At 41.2% G+C, this 21,651-nt stretch overlaps 1 protein-coding gene across 1 annotated transcript; it reads right to left on the reverse strand.

The window, feature by feature from the left end:
• Positions 1-2,972: 2,972 nt before the first annotated feature.
• On the reverse strand, positions 2,973-4,742 carry LOC122774156 (glycogen synthase kinase binding protein). The gene has a single exon (XM_044033212.1). The coding sequence runs from the start codon at positions 4,159-4,161 to the stop codon at positions 3,640-3,642; it is 522 nt and encodes a 173-aa protein (XP_043889147.1). The 5' UTR covers positions 4,162-4,742; the 3' UTR covers positions 2,973-3,639.
• Positions 4,743-21,651: the final 16,909 nt, after the last annotated feature.

Genomic DNA, 21,651 nt, shown 5'->3' on the forward strand with positions numbered 1-21,651 from the left:
TAATTTTGAAGAGAATTTCAGATTGCTGAAGTTCGAGTGCAAGATTATTTACTGGATAACAAATACTTTTGAGTGGATTAACTTTATATCCAGAGATTATGCCGAAACGTTCCAAAATAGACACTATTAAGGGAATGCTTTCGATTGGGTCCGATATACAGTAACAGATCATCAGCAAATAATGACAATTTAAATTCTTTGTTGCCTCGGGTCAACCCTTAAACAGGGAGGATGACCTCAGAGCGATCAACAAAGGTTCACTCAAGCAAATATTAGTGGGGACAAAGGGCATCCCTGCCTGGTCCCACGTGTCAATGGAAAGTAATAAGACCGGACTTCATTTGTGTGGATGCTGGCTTGTGGAGATGTGCAGAGAAGGCCTCACTGCACCATTTAAATAACTTCATCTCATCACATTGAAGAAGTTTGATTCAAATGTGTTATAATTAATACGACTCATGTAATATATATATGTATGTGTGTACTTTCATTCTTTATGAGTATGTTTTGAAGTATACTTTAACAGATCTTATTATATTAGTTTAAACAGGAATAAAGAGATAAACAGTGAATGAAGTGTGTTATTTCTCTCCTTCATATGATCATGTTTTTGTTGACTTTAGTTTATTTGACTTAATGTTTAATAACTAAACACAGTCAGTATATTTACATTTAAACTGGTGACGACGTTAGATTTCCTCCCTAAATACAGTTGTATGTCAAATTGAAATGATCATCTGTAAAAAGAGTGTTGTTGTTTTCTGATTCTGACTCAACACATGACCTTCTGATGACCTTCTGTCATTTCCTGTATCTGCACGTCAAAAAGAACAGGTATAGTGTTGTACCAGCAGGGGGCACCACAGTCACGGGAATAAAAACAAGAAAGTGACTCTGATTTTAATGTGTTGAACTCATTATTCATCCAACTGACATCAGACAAATAACACATAAACATAAACACTTATACTTAGGGACAGTTCAGATGATCTAGAGACACGAGGTAAAACTGATTCACTTACACACACACTCTCACACACACATACACTCTCTCACACACACACACATGAGTTGTTGATCCACTGCTGCCTCCATCGCTAAGTTCAAATGTCTGATTTTGTCACTTCAGTGTTTGAAGTCTTTTGTTCAGATTGACCTCAGTGACACAAATTGACCACACGAGGCAGCAGAGGACCAGCAGCTCCGTGTCCCTGTGAGCTAAAATCACTGATTTTCTCTCTGGACTTTGGTGTGGGAGAGTGAGTGGTATACAAACATCAGTTTGACAGTGAGATAAAGACGTGATTTTATGACAACAGTGTTTAGTTCAGAGGCTAAAATCAGTTTATTCCTCACTCACAGCAGTCAGGTGTGTGTGTGTGTGGGAGACCACCTTCATGTTAACAGGAAACAGGAAGTGATGACACTGATGTTTGTCCCTGCTTCTGTTGTAGAGATGATGTCATTTGATTGACAGATGCAGTATGTCCTATATACAAATATGTCCTATATGCATATTTTTCTAAACATTTGAGCTTTTTAAAAAAGTATTTTTGCATTTTTTTTGCATATTTTTCTGGTCTATTTGAGTTCTTCTTCATTGAAGCTTGTGTGTGTTTATGAACAGTATAAAATTGTAACCTGATACAGTTGTTGTGTATCTGCTGCTGGTCTCCCTCTCTCTCTTCTGTCTCTACCTCATCTCCCTCTTGTCCTTTCTCTCCCCCCTTTCTGTCCCCCACCTCTCCACTCTCCCCCATTTTTCCTTTCACCCCAACCAGTCGAGGCAGATGACCGCACATCTCTGAGTCTGGTTCTGTCAGAGATTTCTTCTTCTGTTAAGAGGGAGTTTTTTCTCTCCACTGATGCCTAGTGTTTGCTCATTGTGTGAACTGTTGTGTTTCTCTGCTCTCCTCGATGTTGTCTATGTACAGACCTGAGATCATGTATGTTAGGATTTGGCGCTATACAAATAAAATTGAATTGAATTGACGGAGTGAAGGATCAGTGTTTTGGTAATTACTCAGAGTTCCTCATGGGGGCGACAGAGTGCCACTTACACAGAGGGGAAACCACAAAGTTCACAAATATCTAATTTCCCAACAATAATCTTTCTTTTCTTCACTTTAATGAAAAAGACAAATTAAACAGTTTGTCTTTTAATAGCTCCAAAAAAGAAAAGAAATTCAAATGTTTGATTTATGTCATAGTTCTTTTTTTCAGTATCATTATTATTACTGGTTTGTTGTTGTCATGTTTATTTTTATGGTTCCTTTTCCTCTAAAAACAAGAAAAACAAATAGAACCTACACACAAAGTCAAAGAGCAACACACACACACTAGTAACTAAGCAGCAGCAACAGCAGGGGGCGCAGCAGGGCACAAAGGTGTGTGACCGACTCACAGCTTCAGAGAAAGCAACTGCAGCAAAACATGTTTTGCTGTATATTTATAGTCTGATAATGAGTGCACACACACATACACACACACACACACACACACATACACACACACACACAAAGGAGAAAAAAAACACCCCAAAGAGAAGTGTGTGAAAAACAAATGTGTTTATTACGACAAAAGAGGAAAAACACAAAAGTCCTGAACATTCAGGATCATCATCATCATCAGTGACTTCGTTACGAAGCAGTCGAGCTCATTTTTCTTTACACTGACAAGAAAATCATAATAATAATAAAAATAAAACAAGAAACAAAACAACTTAACTCCTGATTTAGGAAGTGAAAGCACCACAAAATCATCCTGTGAGTGTGAGGAGACAGGAGGGGGCGGAGCCAGACGCTGGAGAATAACAGAGAGGAGGCGGGGCCTTTGACAGCAGCTCCAACCAAAAACACAGACTGTAAACGAAACCACTGGTCTCCTGAAGGTGGCGCTGTTGTTCACAAACAGGAGTGAGAACTTTGTGATGAGTGATATTATTGCAGTATTTGTTGTAAAAACACAAGTGCTTAAATGTTGATTTTTTTAATGATTTAAAAGAGGATGTGGGCGGAGCCACTATATTCAGTCCGTATTTGTGAGTGCGAACGTAAAAGGAAATACTGAATAAAACAGTGCTGTGTTACCAAGAAAACCTAGATTTTGTTGAAGGTTAGTTGAAGATAAACTGCGAGGTTTCTGGAATGGATTGGAGACACAGGCGCCCCCTGTGGCGAAATAAATCCCTACGACAGTATATTAGCAACACACTTTTCAAATCATTAAAAAAATGTTTTTCCATGACATGAACTTGATTTAAATCTGATATAATCTGATAAACGTCATTCCTGTTCAGAAAATGCGTCCTCCATGGTTATACACGCGTGTTAGCACCTGAGCTAATGTTAACCGAAATAATGTGACTTCCTGTTGATTTAAGTGAGTCTGTTTGTTTCTCAGATGCCCCGCCCCTTCCCTCCCCCAGACATTCAAACATAAACAACACGGCTCATTAGCCGCAGAGGCTAGCCAGTTAGCTAAGCTAACCGCTAACAAAACATTAAAAAGGGAAAAAAAATTCTTGAGGAAAATGTCATGAAATTAGAAAAATACCGTGGCTACCAGTCCAGTCCTGTGAGGACTTAAAGTCTGAGACAGTCGCTCCCGTGTGTCCACGGTGAGTCCGGTGCCCCGTCATCAGCTCGACACGGTGTCCACCGCCGCGCCGGAGAACTGCAGCCTCCTCACCGCCTCCTTGATCAGATTCCCCGACAGAATTAAATCCTGTAGCAGCCGGTGCGGGTCGTCATCGTCGTCCACCGCGCCGATCCTCTTCCTGCTCCACGGCCTAATCTGGTCCCAGTCCTGCTCACCGTTAGACCCGGGGATGTGATACGGACTCGCCCTGCTGCTGCTGTTCCGGCTCCGGAGCCTCATACAGCAGCCGCCGCGCTGTCTCTGCGCTGGAGCTCCGGTGCCGCCGCAGCCGATGATGGCCGCCGGCTTCATCCCCGCGCCGGCGCCGGCACCGCCGAGCCCGTGGAGACAGGACACGGACACGGACACCGTCTTCTTCTGGTGGTGTCCGACGCCATTGTTGTTGTTGTTGTTGTGGAGCTGCAGCGCTTCGCCGATCTTGGTCACGAGCGCGTCCACTTCTTTCGAGTCCACGGTGACGGACTGCTCCAGGAAGATGTAGTTCTCCTTCCGACACGGCATGACGGCGGCTGTGGCTCGGCTCGGCTCGGCTCGGCTCGGCGTGTGTTGTGCTGTGCTCGGTCTGGATGAATGAGAGCCGCGGGACCGCTGCTCGCGCTCACCACGCTGCTCACACACACACTAACAACCAAGGTTCATTTGTAAACAATGGATGACGCGTTGTGGACTCTACCATGTTCCTTGTGAGAGGGAGGGGGGTTCTGTTACCCAAAATAAAGTGTTTCGCTTCACGCGAGCCACTCGTGGAGTGGAAGCGTCGTCCTTGAGTAAAGCTGATCGTGTATTTTACACATTTAAGGCAGTAAATGTGTACTTTAAGGCTCGTGTTACGTGTTTAGCAGGCGGAGTGCCTCAACCCACGCGCTGCGCTGAGCTGCTCCCTCCACGTGAACATTACGTAAGAGCTGAACGTCTGTCTGTCTGTCCAGGCAATACAAACAAAAGCTCTTTTATTAATCCAACAAAAATGATGAAACCTCGACAAACTTCACCGCAGACGACCTCTGCGTTTATTTATGGAGCAGTCCACGCAGCCCGCGCGTGTGAAACCGAACACACATACACGTTATAAACCGACACGCACGTGCTGTGTAATCACATGTAATGTGTGGCGGTTACAGCCACACCTATCACATACCAACGACTCTGGTGTTAGTGTTTCATCAGCATTTAGAACTCATCTCTGTGTTTTATACATGAAACATCACACACACACACACACACACAGCAGTCACAGAGGACATGACAGAAGAAGACACAAGTGCAGTTACACTCACAGTTTAGTCAGACTAATGTCATAGTCTGACTAACAAAGACAGACCATCAGACAACTGACAGAGTCTGAGGAGAAAATCCATATAGTGGCGGTGCACATCTGTCACTTGTTTTTATGTCTAATGTAACCCTTGGAACAGAGAGGACGTGTTGCTTCACTGCTGGGTTAAGTGTTAACCAGCTGTTAACTACACCATGTTGATTAATCCAGTAAAATGTCAGACTGGTGGAGATGGAGATGACCTTCACGTGTCAGAGAAGAACACGTCTGACCAGTGTTAGAAAGTTGAATTATCACATATCACTATTAATACTGAATATGTCAAGATACAATGTGTAAAGTAGTTAGTGTTTGTTTTAATAATCACATTTAATCATATATATCATATATATGATGTAATAAAGTGTTCTTCATGTTTATGTGAAAACATGGAGACAGTTGAGTATGATGAGTAAATGTGTCTGTGATCAGGGTTTGGTCTGGCAGTGTGTCTGTGTACAGTCACAATAGCAGTGTGGAGTGTGTGTGTGCGCGTGTGCGTGTGTGTGTGTGAGTGTGAGTGAGAACACAGTGTACGTTTCTGTTTCTGAGAAACAGCAGCCCGGCTGAACCTGATGCTCCAGTCAAAGCCCCTCCTGACCATACATGGAGCTACTATCACTGGCACCACGTGGTACATGAGCCAATCACAAAGGCAGTGGGAGGAGTCCAGTGAGAGGCTGACGGACAGCACAAGACAAAGTGAAACAAAAGATAAACTGTCGCCTCTCCCTTTAACACGAGCTGTTCCACTTCAGAGGGAAACATTCCCGGTTAAAAACAGGAAGTGGATCGTAAAAACAATTCAAAACATTTACAGTGAAGTTTCACTGGAATTCATTCATCAGTTAAAGGGACAGACGTGTTTTTTTTGACACATGGTCAAAAACACAGACAAGCAGTGACTCGAGGAAAAAACTAAATCTGACGTACACACGTTTGCTGACTTTATCCGGCACATTAGCTTCATATATAAAATCCTCTGTAAAACACTGTGCTCCACTGTGCAGCCACCAACAGCACACTTGTCCCTCCGCGTTGACATAATACCGCTCTTCCTCCCTCGCCTGCACTCTCGCAGGGACAAGGTGGAGCTAAGGTGGAGCTTGCGAAGTAAACGTACTGGTGGGGCGGTAACATTCGCGGTGAAATGCGCATGCTGACGTCATAAGCGCAGGGAATTCAACATCGAGCGTTTTATCGCCTATACTTACACTAAGCGGAACCACGAAAACATGACTGAGTATTCTTTTTCCACACTTTGGCGACTGGTAGGGCCTCCAGAGTCCCAAATATAAGTATTAAATGGTTAAAAAGTTGATTTTGCATAATATGTCCCCTTTAAGTTAAGTAAGTCACATGATCACATCTTTATCTCACTGTGAGACAGACTTTGACAACAGGAAAGTGAAGTTTGAAAACAACTCACGCTCCCACACCAAAGTCCACAGAGAAAATGAGTGATTTTAACGTCACACACAGAGGAGCTGCTGGTCCTCTGCTGCCTCGTGTGGTCACTTTGTGTCACTGAGGTCAATCTGAACCAAGACCTCCAAAAGTCAGATTTTCTGTGGACTTTGGTGTGAGAGAGTGAGTGGTTTACAGACTTGACATTCCTGTTGTTAAAGTGTGTCTCACAGTGAGATGAAGGTCATGTTTTCACTCTGTGTCTCAAACATTCAGTGTTTCATGACTGGTTTTGTGTATTATTCATATTTCTGTTTACATGTCGACACCAGAGCTCTGCACGTTCACAGCAATGATGCCATCGTTTGAGATACAGTAACTTCCTGCCTCGTGTAACGTCCTCACATTCCTCTCCCAGAAAGAGGAGTGTCTTTAGAAGAGAGGGGGTGATATAAAAATGGACTCCCTCTCTCCCTCTCTCCCTCTCTCTCCCTCTCTCCCTCTCTGTGTTTGAATGGAGAAAATAAACCCGGTGAACCAGAGCTGTTGGCCGTCGTCCAGCTGCTGTCAGAGTTGAAAGGCCTCTTCTCTTCATTCAGCCTCAGCCTCAGTGTCATGATTACAACATAACAACACATAACAACTGCAGAGAGAGTGGAACCTTCACTGAAGTCACATGGTGTTTGAGGCTCAGACTCTGGAGTCTCTGCACAGTACACTACAGTGTCCTGGACAGACAAGAGACCAGCAGCGAGCACATGCTTGGTCTTCTTCATGTGGTGTTTGACCTGCAGACTATGATTCAAACATAAACAAACAGGCAGAGGATGAGCTCATATAGGAATGTGTGAGAGAGCAGCAGCTGCTGTTTACGCCAACACTGACTCACACACACACACACACACACGAGAGAGTGAGGAGTGTGTGTGTGTTTTCTGTCCACTCACTTCCTGCTGCTGTGCTCCAGGTGAACCAGGAGCTCAGCTGATGAAGTCACGACTCAATAGTTTGTACATTTGTAATAAATATTAATTATTATTATTATTATTATTATTATTATTATTATTGTTATTATTATTGTTGTGCTTGTCATGTGAAGATGTTTTGAAGATATCATAGACTTAAACTGACGTAGATTTTATTCCACAAGTCTTTAGTTCAGTGGCTGTGTGTGTGTGTGTGAGTGGGTGTGCTGTGTGTGCATGTGTGTGCTGTGTGTGTGTGTGTGTGTGTGTATGTGTATGCTTTATTTTTGTGTGCTGTGTGTGTGTGTGCTGTTTTGTGAGTGTGTGCATGTGTGTGTGGCGTGTGTGTGCTGTGTGTGTGTGTATGTGCTGTTTTGTGTGTGTGTGCGTGTGTAGGTGTGTGTGTATGTAGGTGTGCTGTGTGTGTGTGTGTGTGTGTGTATGTGCTGTTTTGTGTGTGCTGTGTGTGTGTGTGCTGTTTTTGTGAGTGTGCATGTGTGTGTGGTGTGTGTGTGTGTGAGGTGTGTAGGTGTGTGTGTGTGTGTGTAGGTGTGTGTGTGTGTGTGTGTGTGTGTGTGTGTGTGATAGTAGCATGTACAAACGTCTCACCTCATGTTACTGATTCTGTGAAAGCAGCAGCAGGAGTGAGTTCATGTGTTCACTTACATAACTGTGTTTGAACTTCAAACATGTCCTGACTCCACTCTTTCTAGTTCTCAGAGAAACCTGGACTCAGTTTATTCTCTGTTTATTTCTCTAATAATAATAATAATTAACTGTCTAATAATTGTGACGTAGTGTCTGATAATTATGACGTAGTATCTCATATCTCATAATTATGACGTAGTGTCTCATAATGATGATGTAGTGTCTCATAATTATGACGTAGTGTCTCATAATGATGACATAGTGTCTCATAATTATGATGTAGTGTCTCATAATTATGACATAGTGTCTCATAATTATGATGTAGTGTCTCATAATGTGTCTCATAATGATGACATAGTGTCTCATAATTATGATGTAGTGTCTCATAATGATGACATAGTGTCTCTCATGATGTAGTGTCTCATACATAGTGTTCATAATTATGATGTAGTGTCTCATAATTATGACGTAGTGTCTTTAATTATGACATAGTGTCTCATAAGTATGATGTAGTGTCTCATAATTATGACGTGTCTCATAATGTAGTGTCTCATAATTATGACATAGTGTCTCATAATTATGATGTAGTGTCTCATAATTATGACGTAGTAGTAGTGTCACATAATTATGATGTAGTGTCTCATAATTATGACGTAGTGTCTCTTAATTATGACATAGTGTCTCATAAGTATGATGTAGTGTCTCATAATTATGACGTAGTGTCTCATAATTATGACGTAGTGTCTCATAATTATGACGTAGTGTCTCATAATTATGACGTAGTGTCTCATAATTATGACGTAGTGTCTCATATCTCGTAATTAGGACACAGTGTCTCATAAGTGTGATGCCGCCTATCAGGGTGTGGCTTCGCTTCTCAGGATTTAGGGTGTGACCCCGCCTAGGTGAAGGACCTCAGAGTCCAGCAGACAGTGCCTGAGGTGCAGACACCATGGACCCTCTGCTGTCCCACTGATGCTATTTCTGTCCCGCTCAGTGTCAGTGGTGGTTCTAGGAATCTCCCGTCTGAATTTAGAAGTCGAGCACACTGACGACGTGATGCTGCAAAGTCCAGGCCCGTGTTTGTTGAGTGGAGCTGTGGCCTGGATCCAGTCCTACACACACACACACACACACATACACACACACACACACACATACTACATGCATGAAGAGCAGCTGTTTACAGAGAAAGTCGCTTCTCTAAATTAATCATCAACTATTCTGATAAAATGAATGAATGGTTTGAGTGTTTCTGTTTTTTGTGATTGTTCAGGTCCTTAAATGTGAATATTTTCTGGATTCTTTGCTCCATAAAACAAAGAAAAGAAATTGAAGAGATTCACATGTTTAAAAAGTGAAACGTGCCATTGCAGACACAGAGTGAACTCTGCTGCAGCATGTGCTTCACATGTGAACTCACTGGCAAACATACTGTACATGAACACACATGTTCACCCCCCCATCTCTCTGTCCAACACACACACACACACACACGCGCTGCAGACGTATGTATCTATAACTGGAAGCAGGACATAATGTACCACAGTCTTTTTTTAAACTAACGTAAGTGTAAGACATGTGAAGAACATGTTCACGTCTTTATCTCACTGTTACACAGACTTTTGTAAAGCACTCACTCTCCCACACCAAAGTCCATAGAGAAAATCAGTGATTTAAACATCACACACACACACAGGAGCTTTTGATCCACTGCTGCCTCCATCACTAAGTTCTAAGGTCTTACTTTGTCTCTTCAGTGTTTGAAATCCTTTGTTCAGATTGACCTCAGTGACGAGGGGTGGAGTGGCTCAGTGGTTAAGACCCTGTGTGCAAAAGACTTCATGGTCGCAAGTTCTGTTTGTAATGTAATGACACAAAGTGACCACACCAGCAGAGGACCAGCAGCTCCTGTGTCCCTGTGAGCTAATCTTTCTGATTTTCTCTCTGGACTTTGGTGTGGGAGAGTGAGTAAATATGTTGATTTACTGTTGACAAGAACAGGATTGTTCAGCAGGTGTGATTGTGAAACTGAGCACTACCTCATGCTGCCACAGGAGGGCAGTATGACTTCATGAGACAAAGTCTGAATGTGCTGCTGGTAACATCTTCAGGTGTGTGTGTGTGTGTGTGTGTGTGTGTGTGTGTGTCTGTGTGTGTACACGTGTCTTGAAACTCAGTCTCAGTGAGTGATAGTGTCTCGTGTGTGTGTGTGTGTGAGCTACAGTTACCACCTGTTATGTAACACACTGACCAGCAGTCTGCCAGTGATTTATGAACTAAACCTCATCATAATAATAATAGTGAGTGTTTATTGTTACAGTCAGAGATAAAGCAGTGATATACTTATTTTTATAAATAGAAAACAAAAATATAGCATAACAAATGGATAACAAATATAGGATAACAAATGACGATAGTCGCTTGTTTTCACTTGTAAAAATATGTTTGTTTAAAAGTGGGTTCAAACTTAACTGCTGTAGATTAATCAATATGAAGGATTTGTATTAACAAAGGAGCAGAAAAATGAATGAGTGAGACACAGTAGAAACATGTCTGCCTGGTCTTTACTGACCTCTAGTGACACGTTCTGTGAACTACTGTGTTTACAATGATCCAACTGTGTGTGTGTGTGTGTGTGTGTGACATTTACAACATCATCTTCACCAGACTGAGCTCTCTGGCCATGTGAGAGGGATGATGAGTAATGAGAGTATGAGAGGCCATTTGAGAAATAATTCAGTCTTCACTCACATGTTACATCACACTCTCTCACAAACACTACTATAGTCACACACACTTACTATCAATTCAATTCAATTCAATTCAATTTTATTAGTATAGCACCAAATCATAACATACATGATCTCAGGTCTGTACATAGACAACATCAAGGAGAGCAGAGAAACACAACAGTTCACACAATGAGCAAACACTAGGCATCAGTGGAAAGAAAAAACTCCCTCTTAACAGAAGACGAAATCTCTGACAGAACCAGACTCAGAGATGTGCGGTCATCTGCCTCGACCTGTTGGGGTGAAAGGAAAAATGGGGGACAGTGGAGAGGTGGGGGACAGAAAGGGGGGAGAGAAAGGACAAGAGGGAGATGAGGGAGAGACAAAAGAGAGAGAGAGACCAGGAGCAGATACACAACAACTGTATCAGGTTACAAGTTTATACAGTTAATGATATTGACTTTTAATTATAGCACAATAATAGTGGTGATGATATGTATGATATGGATAGCCTCGAAAACTGGATCTGGATCCTGCAACCTGCAAGATGAGAATACAGAGAGAGAGAGAGAGGGAAGGAAGGAAAGACACAAACTAGGGAGAGAAAGAGACAAGGTTAATGACATATAAAAAGTCATAATCAAATGCTGAGTGTGAGAGAGTGAATGTGCGTGCACCACAGGAAAATCCCCCAGCAGTTTAGTTCTATAGCAGCATAACTAAGAGCTGGTCCAGGTTTCCCTGAACCAGCTCTAACAATAAGCTTTATCAAAAAGGAAAGTTTTAAGTTTAACTTTAAATACAGAGAGAGTGTCCGCCTCCCGAACTATCATTGGAAGCTGGTTCCACAGGAGAGGAGGAGCCTGGTAACTAAAGGCTCTGCCTTCCATTCTACTCTTACAGACTCTGGGAACCACAAGTAAACCTGTATTTTGTGACCTAAGTGGTCTATTAGGGTAAGACTAGGTCTTTCAGGTATGAAGGGGCCTGACCATTAAGTGCTTTGTACGTGAGGAGGAGGATTTTAAATTGAATTCTTTTTCTTTTTTTTTTTTTATATTTTTTATTTTTGTTTTGTGAGAGCATTACAATACAGCAATTACTTTCATTTCAGATAACAAACAATGGTATTTCTGCGACTCACAATTGAAATTTCAGTATACAAAACAGGAAACAAAATACAAAAAGTCAAATAAAAGTATACGTGAGAACTCAAACAAGTTGGGAAAGATAGCAAATAAAGAAATGTCCACCAGGGAGTTTTTTTTTTTTTTTTTAAATAAATAAAATAAAACAATTCACACTAGTCGTTAGGCCAAATAAAACATTCAAGAGTAAAGCATAAAAAAAATAGCATACAGGATCATCCATTCAATACTTCTGCCTGTTCTAAACTAACATATCTTACCCATTTGGACCACAATTCGATAAATATGTTTTTCTGTAGGCGAATGGAGAAGGTAATTTGTTCCATGAGGTAAATGTCACTTACTATACTTATCCACTCCTGTATTGTAGGCGGATCAGGGAGAAGCCAACGCCGTGTCAGTGCCTTTTTACCAGCAGTTATCATAATACGAAATAAATATTCATCAGCTTGCCTGACCTGTGAATCCGAATTTCCTAAAAATAATGTAGAAAACTGCATAGGTAGATTAGTATTAAACATGCTGCCTAATACTTTGTGAAGCTCTGTCCAAAAGGATTTAACCACTGGGCATTCCCAAAAAATATGCCAATGATTGGCTTCCCGGTGTCCGCACAGTCTCCAGCACACAGCTTCACCTCCAGCAAAATGTGCCTTTTGTTTTGGTGTAATGAAAAAGCGTATCAAACACTTCCATCCAAACTCCCGCCATACATGAGAGCTGGTACATTTCCACTGGGATTGGCAAACACTGAGCCAATCCTCCTCAGATATTGTTAGATTACCCTCTCTCTCCCATTTTTCCCTAACATATCCTGTACTGTGTGTTTTTTTAGACAGTAGACCCTTATAAATTCTAGAGATGACACCCTTATTCGATTTACTTTGGTAAGCATCAATAAAAATTATCAATATTGGGTCATTAAGATCAGTGTCCTTTCTGATATGTTCAAAGCGGTTACGTACCTGGAGGAATCTAAAAAAATCTGTTCTTTCAAGGTTACAGTCTTCTTTCAACTTTTCAAAGTTTTTAAATTGTCCCTTTTCTGTGAGAGAGTAGTAAGTCGTTATTCCTTTCAAAATCCATGATTTAAATCCCTTATCAATCGTGTTAGGCCTAAATTCCGGATCATAGGCACACCATTGAATTATCTGTAATTTATTACTTAATTTATACTCGTCTTTTATCATATTCCAGATTTTTAGCTGTGCTTTGATCCATGGGTTCTGTGCCTTGTCTATAAATCTTCCCAGATGTTTGTGCGGTAGTACTGCTTGTATTGGAGGGTCAATCAGAGTGGAGAGTTCGATATCTTTCCATCTGGCTCGAAAGGATGGGTTACACAAATTAATCAGGGGTTTAATCTGAGCTGCATAAAAATAGTCCTTAAAATTAGGTAGTGCCATCCCCCTTGCTTCTTTGGAAGTTGTAAAGTTTTAAACCTAATCCTGGGTTTTTTACCCTGCCAAATAAATCTGGAAATAATCTTGTCCAGTTCAGAAAATTGTTTTGAGGAAATTTCTACAGGGAGTGCCTGGAATAAGAAGAGATATCGTGGAAGGATATTCATTCTTACAGAATCAATTCTGTGACTGAGACTAAGAAAAGTTTAAATTGAATTCTAAACTGTGGGTGGAGCCCGTGTAGAGAAGCTAACACTGGAGTTATATGGTCTCTCTTTCTAGCTCCTGTCAGAACTCGTGCTGCAGCATTTTGAATGAACTGAAGGGTTCTAACAGACTTGTTAGAACATCCTGATAATAAGGAGTTACAGTAATCTAATCTAGATTAACAAAAGCATGAACTAGTTTTTCAGCATCCTGTAAAGACAGACTGTTTCTAATTTTCTGGAAATGAGTTATTTGTGAATCAAAAGACATTTCCTGCTCAAAAGTAACTCCAAGGTTCCTCACAGTGGAACTGGAAGCCAGGGTGATGTCATCTAAAGTGACAATGTGATCAGAAAGTTTTTCTCTGAGGTGTTTAGGGCCGAGTATAAAAGTTTAAAAGTAGAAAGTTACAGGTCATCCAGGACTTGATGTCTCTGAGACATTCCTGGAGTTGAACAACCTGATTTATTTCATCCGGCCTCATTGATAAATATAGCTGTTTGTCATCTGCATAACAATGAAAGTGTATGTTGTGCTTCCTAATAATGTTCCCTAGAGGAAGCATATATAAAGTAAAAAGTATAGGCCCAAGCACTGAGCCTTGTGGAACTCCACAATTAACTTCTGTTTGTAGTGAGGCTTTATCATTAACATGAACAAATTGGAATCTATCAGATAAGTATGATTTAAACCAGCAGAGGGCAGCACCTGTGATACCAAGAGTCTGCTCCAATCTCTGCAGTAGAATATCATGATCAATGGTGTCAAATGCAGCACTAAGATCTAACAGGACAAGTAAAGAGACTAGACCATTATCTGAGTTACTAACTTTAACTAGTGCTGTTTCTGTGCTATGGTTTAATCTAAAACCTGACTGAAAATCTTCAAACAGGCCATTAATGCGCAAATATTCACATCATTGATTAGCAACTGGCTTTTCTAAGATTTTAGAGACAAAGGGAAGATTAGATATAGGTCGGTAATTAGCTAAACTATCTGGGTCAAGGGTCGCTTTTTTGAGAAGGGGTTTAATAACTGCTATTTTAAACGTTTGGGGCACATATCCAGTTAATAAGGATAGATTAATTTGAGTTAATATAGAGCTGTTATTAAAGGAAACACATCTTTAAACAGTTTGGTGGGGATTGGATCTAACTGACAGGTTGATGGCTTAGATGATGAAACTAATGATGTTAACTCAGGGAGATCTATAGGGGAGAAACTGTCTAACTGTGCACCTGGTGCTTCTAAAGCTCTTGTGCTAGAAGATGAGTCAGTCCCAATATGAGGGAGGAGATGATCAATTTTTTCTCTATTTGATGTTATTTTATTCACAAAGATGTTGATAAAGTCATCACTGCTCAGTGTTAAAGGAATAGATGGTTCAGTGGAGCTGTGGCTCTGTGTCAGCCTGGCTACAGTGCTGAAAAGAAGAAGAAAAAGTTTTAAGCACCAACTCAGATAAGAACTCAGAGAACTCTGATAGGAACTCTGAATAAGGTGCAGGTGGACGATAAACTGTAAACAATAAATGTTTAATTAATCAAATATTTCACCTAAAGTGAGAGGTTAGAAAAAAAAGTAATTCCCATTAATCATCTCACCACCCCTCAAATTTCTCTGCTAGCCTTTTGGAGTGGCATGGGACTTCGGTTGTAAACAACTGGACTAAAATGAATGCATATAAAGTGTAAACAAGTTCCACCTCCAGTAGCTAAAACTGTAACATGCTGTTCCAACACTAATGCTTCACTATTAAAAATCTAAATATGTTATATATAATAATGTATCAGTCAGAGGGATCAAAACACTACTTTACCACAATACACTGAGCTGATAATTATGGACTTTAACTGTACCATTTTTCTACAGAGGACTTCTACTTAAAATTCAGTATTTTTACACTGTTGTTTTGGGAGTTTGGCTTAACTTAAGCTTATGAATATGTCTTTCATAAATGAAACTGTCCTGATTTTGTATCTTATCTGTCTTTCAGAGTAAGAGGTGATCAAGGGGTAGAAAACCTAGACATTGCTAGATGCATGTTTAGTGTGCGAGGATTAGGTCGTGGCAGCTTTATCGCTGGGAAAAGTGTCCACAACCAGAGGTAACTGAAAACCAGAGCTCACCTGTTTTAGAATTAGAATACGTAGAAGTCAAAAACCAACAAACCAACAAACAAAAAACACCTGATATTCCAAAAAATCCAATGCCAGTTTTACTTTGTTCTAAAACGTTAGATGAAAATGATATTCATTGTAATAACATTTATCAGGTTATCAAATCTATTAAATATTTCATAGTTGTTTTCAGATTTTACTTCAGTGAAAAGCCTCACATAGTCTTGTCTCATCTGTATCCCCTTGTCGCTTGTTTCTAGGGTGGAACGCCTGTGGAGAGACGTTTGGAGTGCTTATTTGCTTATTTGCTTATTTGTGCTGTCCCAGTGTGTTGTTTCCACCACAAATCCAGCAACCAGAACACCCACCAACATTGTGTGAGTATGATGTGCATTGTAACAGAAGTCAGACAGGATAACTCAAATTTCATTGTGGCCGTTTGTGCGTTTCTTTCTTCCTACACTGTTTTAGCTGATCCACTGAATAGTTACAAATATATAGTATCCTCATGTTATTCTTTGTACCTTGTTATATTGAAAATTAAATAGTAGCACTGCCAAAGCTCTGGCAAAAGGCAAAACAATAAACACATTTACATTCCTGTTAAATTGACACAATAAAAGCCTCCCGTTCATTTGTCAGCTGAAATATTTTAATATGAAAGAGAAGCAGCCAAGTAACTTTGAGTTCTCTTCCACATAATAACAAATACAGATTTGAGTGGAGGTGACTTGAATGCTGAAATAGAACAACTTTTAGTACCCATAACATTAGTCACAGTACAGTATTAACTTTTAATTTTTTTAATTTAATTTATTTAATTCGCAGTACAATTGAATGAGAAGCAACCAGGTAACTTCTAGAAGTAGTTGGTGCCTTCTAATTCAGTTGTACTGCAAATTAAAGAGCACTATGAAAAAACAATAGTAGTACACAATCTAAAACAAAGTTCCATAATGCAAAAACAGGCATTTGGGACAGAGACTGAATGATACAATAAGATCAATATTAACATTAACGTACACTTTAACTTATTCTCACCAGTTTTAACAAACCACATCACACTCTGTCAAATCTTGCACCTTACTTGACTGCAGTTTGCAGTAGTGTTTTGAAGGACTCATAGTCTTTGATGTGGGCGACTGGAAATGTGATCGTGTCAATGCAAGCATTGACAGTTGGAAAGCAAATACTATGAGTCGGCATGTCATTCATACATTCATGATTAAATTTCACAGTGATACTGAATTCCAAAAGGAGATGTCTGTGGGCGTGACCCGTAATCCACGGTATGACTGCGGACACAGTCAGGGTATCTTCTGTACGATCAGGGTGTGCATCTTTGTACCCAAATGTTTAAATGCACTTTTGTAAGTCGCTTTGGATAAAAGCGTCTGCTAAATGACATGTAATGTAATGTAATCTTGAAGTTAAGTTGTAACAAATCTGTCATTTTCTATGCCAACAATTTGATTGTGTTCAGTGTGTTTCAGAAGCCTGGGTTGGTTTGCTGTAAATGCTCATGTAATTTTTTGGAAAATGACTGTGGTACTTGTGATTTTTATTTATTCTAAACTGCACTACTAGTTAAAAAAGTAGACATCTGGGAGCTATCTTCTCACCAAAAAAACAGTTAGGCTAAGTAAAAAAGTACACAAGTATGGGATGTTTAGAGGGTAAATCTTTCAAGAGTTCAGAGCTTGTCCATGAATGGCCTGATAGGTGATAACCAATATTTTAAAATGAATCATGAAATAAACTGGAAGCCAGTGCAGAAAAAACAAGATCGGGGTGATACGGCATTCTACTACTTACTTTAAATTGAAGGTTGTACATACCTTCAAGTTCAAGAAGGAAGTCCTGAAAGTACGCCAAGATTTTCCGTTCTTTCACATGCTTACTTGAACCACTTGAGCTGAAGTTCGGGGCCAGATGGAAAAAAAAAAAGTAATCTGAGATTCCCTGATAATTACCCACTTAAGCAAGGGGTAAGCTATGGAAATACCATGTAGTACAACTTGTAAAAACCTTGAAGCTATACTGTACAACAGCATACCAAGTCATTGTCTCCAGCAATGAAGAGGCTGCAACATACTTCTGGCCTTATCTGTATCACTTTGATGAGGTTACTTTGAGGCCCTCACATAGTTGATGGAGCATGGGCATGCGTTTTGTCGTCACATGAAGTCGAATTGTCCTGAATACAGAAAAATTAACTTCACACTGTTGCCTCCGCGTAGCACTGAAATGGTTGGAAGGTGCGAATACAGCAATGTAAAAATCTGTGTCGGAACCCTGTCCTCTAGCTACTGGGGTCCCTCAGGGTTCTGTCTTGGGCCCTCTCCTCTTCTCTCTATACACCAACTCTCTTGGTTCGGTTATTCGCTCTCATGGTTTTTCCTATCACAGCTACACCGATGACACCCAACTCATTCTCTCTTTTCCCAGCTCCGACACACATGTAGCAGAACGGATCACCGCTCGTCTGACTCTGCTCGCATCCGCTTCAAGACTCTAGTGCTTGCGTTCCATGCTACAAACGGATCCGGTCCAGCCTACATCCAGGACATGATCAAAATCTACACCCCAGCCCGCCCACTTCGCTCTGCATCGGTAAACCGGCTCGTTGCCCCCTCACTGAGAGGATCGCAGAGGCACTCGCAGAACTCAAGACTGTTCACTGTCCTCGCTCCCAAATGGTGGAACGAGCTCCCCATCGACATCCGGACAGCTGAAAGCCTCCACATCTTCCGCCGCCGACTAAAAACGCATTTCTTCCGACTCTACCTCGACTAAGATGACAAAAAAAACCGAAAAAAAACGTATACATCACACTTATGACTAGCACTTCATAGTTTGGTTTACTTGAAGCTCTTACTTACTTCTAGCTCTTATTTGTACCCAAATGTTTAAATGCACTTATTGTAAGTCGCTTTGGATAAAAGCGTCTGCTAAATGACATGTAATGTAATGTAATGTAATGTCATGTAAAAACACTCTATTACAAGAAAAGATCCTGCACGAAAACTCCTACTACAGTAAAAGTAAGTACTATCAGCTTTTCTTAATTAAAGAATATAAAGTACAATATTAAACTATCATGAGAATGGAAATACCTGTCCTTAAGGCATATGAATTGGTTCCAGAAGCGTATCGCCAACAGTTTAGATACTGGGTTAAAGGGGATAAGCAGACAAATGTTGAATTTGTGCGTGACTTATCGACTCACTTTCACCTCTGGTGTGCCGCACAGAAAGTTACCACATTTGAGCATCTGTCTGAACTGATTATAATGGAACAAAAATGTTGCTCCTCAGCGCGTAACTGCCTATTTAAATGAGAGGGATCCAGCTACAGCACTTAGAGCGGCCGAGTTAGCAGATGATTTTGTTTTGACACACAGGAGTAGTTTCACTGAGATGCGTGCGCAGGAGCGGGGTTTAAAGGTAGTGATGGCGGCGTTACGTGCGGCCGAATCTACGCCAGCTGTTGTGCACCCTGAACGTTCCAAAGATGCCCTTTGTTAAAAAAATAAAAATGTGTTTACCCCAGGTCTGGCCGTGTTGTGCACAAGCGGATGAAACAAAGCCGTGATTGTGGATGACAGTGACAGGTCTTTTGGATGTGGCTGTGTATGTGAAGACGAGTCGTGTGTCAGCTGACCGGCAAACCGAACCAGAGCATAAAACACGCACCTTTGCAGCCTATTCCTGTGGTAAGTGAGCCCTTTGAGCATCTGATTATAGACTGTGTTGGTCCATTGCCTAGTGCTAAGTCAGGTTTCAAGTATTTGTTAACTGTAATGTGTCAAGCACTTGTTACCCTGCTGCTTATCCACTTCACCACTAAATCTGTTGTTAAAGCACTTTCTCAGTTCATCTCAGTGTTTGGGATACCAAAAGTCATACAAAGTGACTGGGGGTCTAATTTTTGCGCACATGTTTGCTCAGGTGTTGAAAACACTGGGGGTTAGCCATAATCGGTCCACTGCATATCATGCGTAAAGCCAAGGCGTGTTAGAGAGGTTCCATCAGACGCTTAAATAATTTCTGCGTGCAGTTTGCATGGAGTTAGATCGGGACTGGGAGGAAGGTCTCCCATGGTTAATGTTAGCGGCAAGAGAAGCAGTGCATGAGAGTACAGGCTTTTTTGGTATTTGGGCACTCTGTACGCGGACCGCTGACAGCGCTGAAAATATGTGAAAAGTTATTTGTGGCAGGGATGTTGGCTAAGGAGAAACTGGGGCAGTCTCAGACCAAAATGAAAGCTCTTTATGACCGGGGTACAGAGCGCCATGAGTTTAGTCATGGGGATCAGGTCCTGGCTTCGACACTGCTGGTTGAGCACAATATTGATATGGGTGAAGCTCAGCCGATTAGACAGCGATTTAAAGAACGCTCCGGCCACTTTTCAGCGGCTTATGAACAGGGTTGTCGATGGTTTAGAGGGCTGTTCAGTTTATTTGAATAACTTGGTTGTGTACAGTGACACGTGGCATTCTCATTTACAGAGAATAAAAGCATTGTTTAAGAGGTTGGCTGAAGCACAGTTAACAGTTAACCTGGCAAAGTGTGAGTTTGGTCGGGCGACTGTAACTTATCTGGGCCGTGTGGTTGGGCAGGGTAATGTGGTTCCTGTGTAGGCAAAAGTACTGGCAGTGTCTGAATTTCCCCAACCTACCACTAAAAAGGAGCTCCAACGTTTCCTGGGTTTGGTTGGCTATTACAGAAGTTTCTGTAGAAACTTCTCTGTGTTTCCGTTAACCGAACTATTAAAGTTTAAAGTTAAGTTTGTGGTCTACTGATTTGTCAGCAGGCCTTTGATAATGTCAAGTCTTTGCTCTGTTCTTCTCCTGTGATGGCAGCTCCTCAGTTCGACAGACCATTTGTGCTGCAGGTAGATGCCAGCCAGGTTGGGGCGGGCACCGTCCTACTCCAGGGGGGTGATGAGGCCTGTTAAGGCCGGTTTGCTTCTTTTCCAGAAAGTTTAATCAACATCAGGCAAACTATTCTGTGACTGAGAAGGAAACCTTAGCACTCATCTTGGCCTTGGCACATTTCGAGGTATATGTTTGTGGAACGGCACACCCTGGTGGTTTATACAGACCACAACCCTCTGACATTTTTGGGTTCCTTTAGATCCCCAAACCAGAGACTCGTCAGATGGTCGTTATTTCTACAGGGATATGATCTTGACATTCGTCAAATTAAAGGGCAAGACAATGTCCTCAGAGTTGCCTTGTCTTAGGCACCTCTGCTTTGAAGTAGTAAAACCTTGTCAGGGGATCAGTTTTTTGTTGTTGTGACCCTTAACTTTTCTCTGCATTTTTTCTCCTGCTCAGCCAATGTTTCAGTCTCTAAAATAGGCTTCCCGGTACCAGGTTGCGGAGTACTGGGGCAAGTGGGTGAGTTTGGGTTGGGATATGCAGAAAGTGAGGTGAGTGAGTGGTATCATAGACATCAGCAGCAGAAAGATTGCCATCAGAATCATATGTGTATGCACCTGAAGAGCTTGTCATCCAGGTCATTGAGCGAGTATTTGGGCATCTTTCCCTTTTCACCATCACCTTTTTTCTATCCCAGCAACCATTGCTATAATCCAGAACAAAGCAAGTCAAATCTTGGAGACTGTCAAACAAGTACAGAGGAACGTGTCTGATTATTCAAGTCATATGACTCTATTTAATTAACTGCTGTTATTCTGAAACGGAACACTCTGAGTTTAACATCTCAGGCTGAATCAACTCAGAGTTGTTTTTGTCAAGCCTGTTTGTAGAAGGCACCTCAGTTCAGAAGTCAAAGAAAACAAAACAGATTCAACAAGACCACAAAGAAAAGATACACGACCCACAAGTAATAAAGTGAAGGACAGAGAGATTAGACACCTGGTCAACAAATGCGTAGCAAAACATCCACAGATACGTGAAAGCGAGGCGAATTCTACAGATGAGATGGATGACTAAAGGAGAAGGAAAAAAAAAAAAGATGAATTGACCTCTATTGATTGGATCATTTTGTGACTTTTGGGAAGTTGAACATGCCAG

The sequence above is a fragment of the Solea senegalensis genome, linkage group LG9, assembly GCF_019176455.1.
Source record: "Solea senegalensis isolate Sse05_10M linkage group LG9, IFAPA_SoseM_1, whole genome shotgun sequence".
NCBI classification, from domain to species: domain Eukaryota; kingdom Metazoa; phylum Chordata; class Actinopteri; order Pleuronectiformes; family Soleidae; genus Solea; species Solea senegalensis.

Bases quoted from the DNA above. Each gene is read 5' to 3' on its own strand.
- LOC122774156 (XM_044033212.1), bottom strand. From the start codon at position 4,161: ATGCCGTGTCGGAAGGAGAACTACATCTTCCTGGAGCAGTCCGTCACC.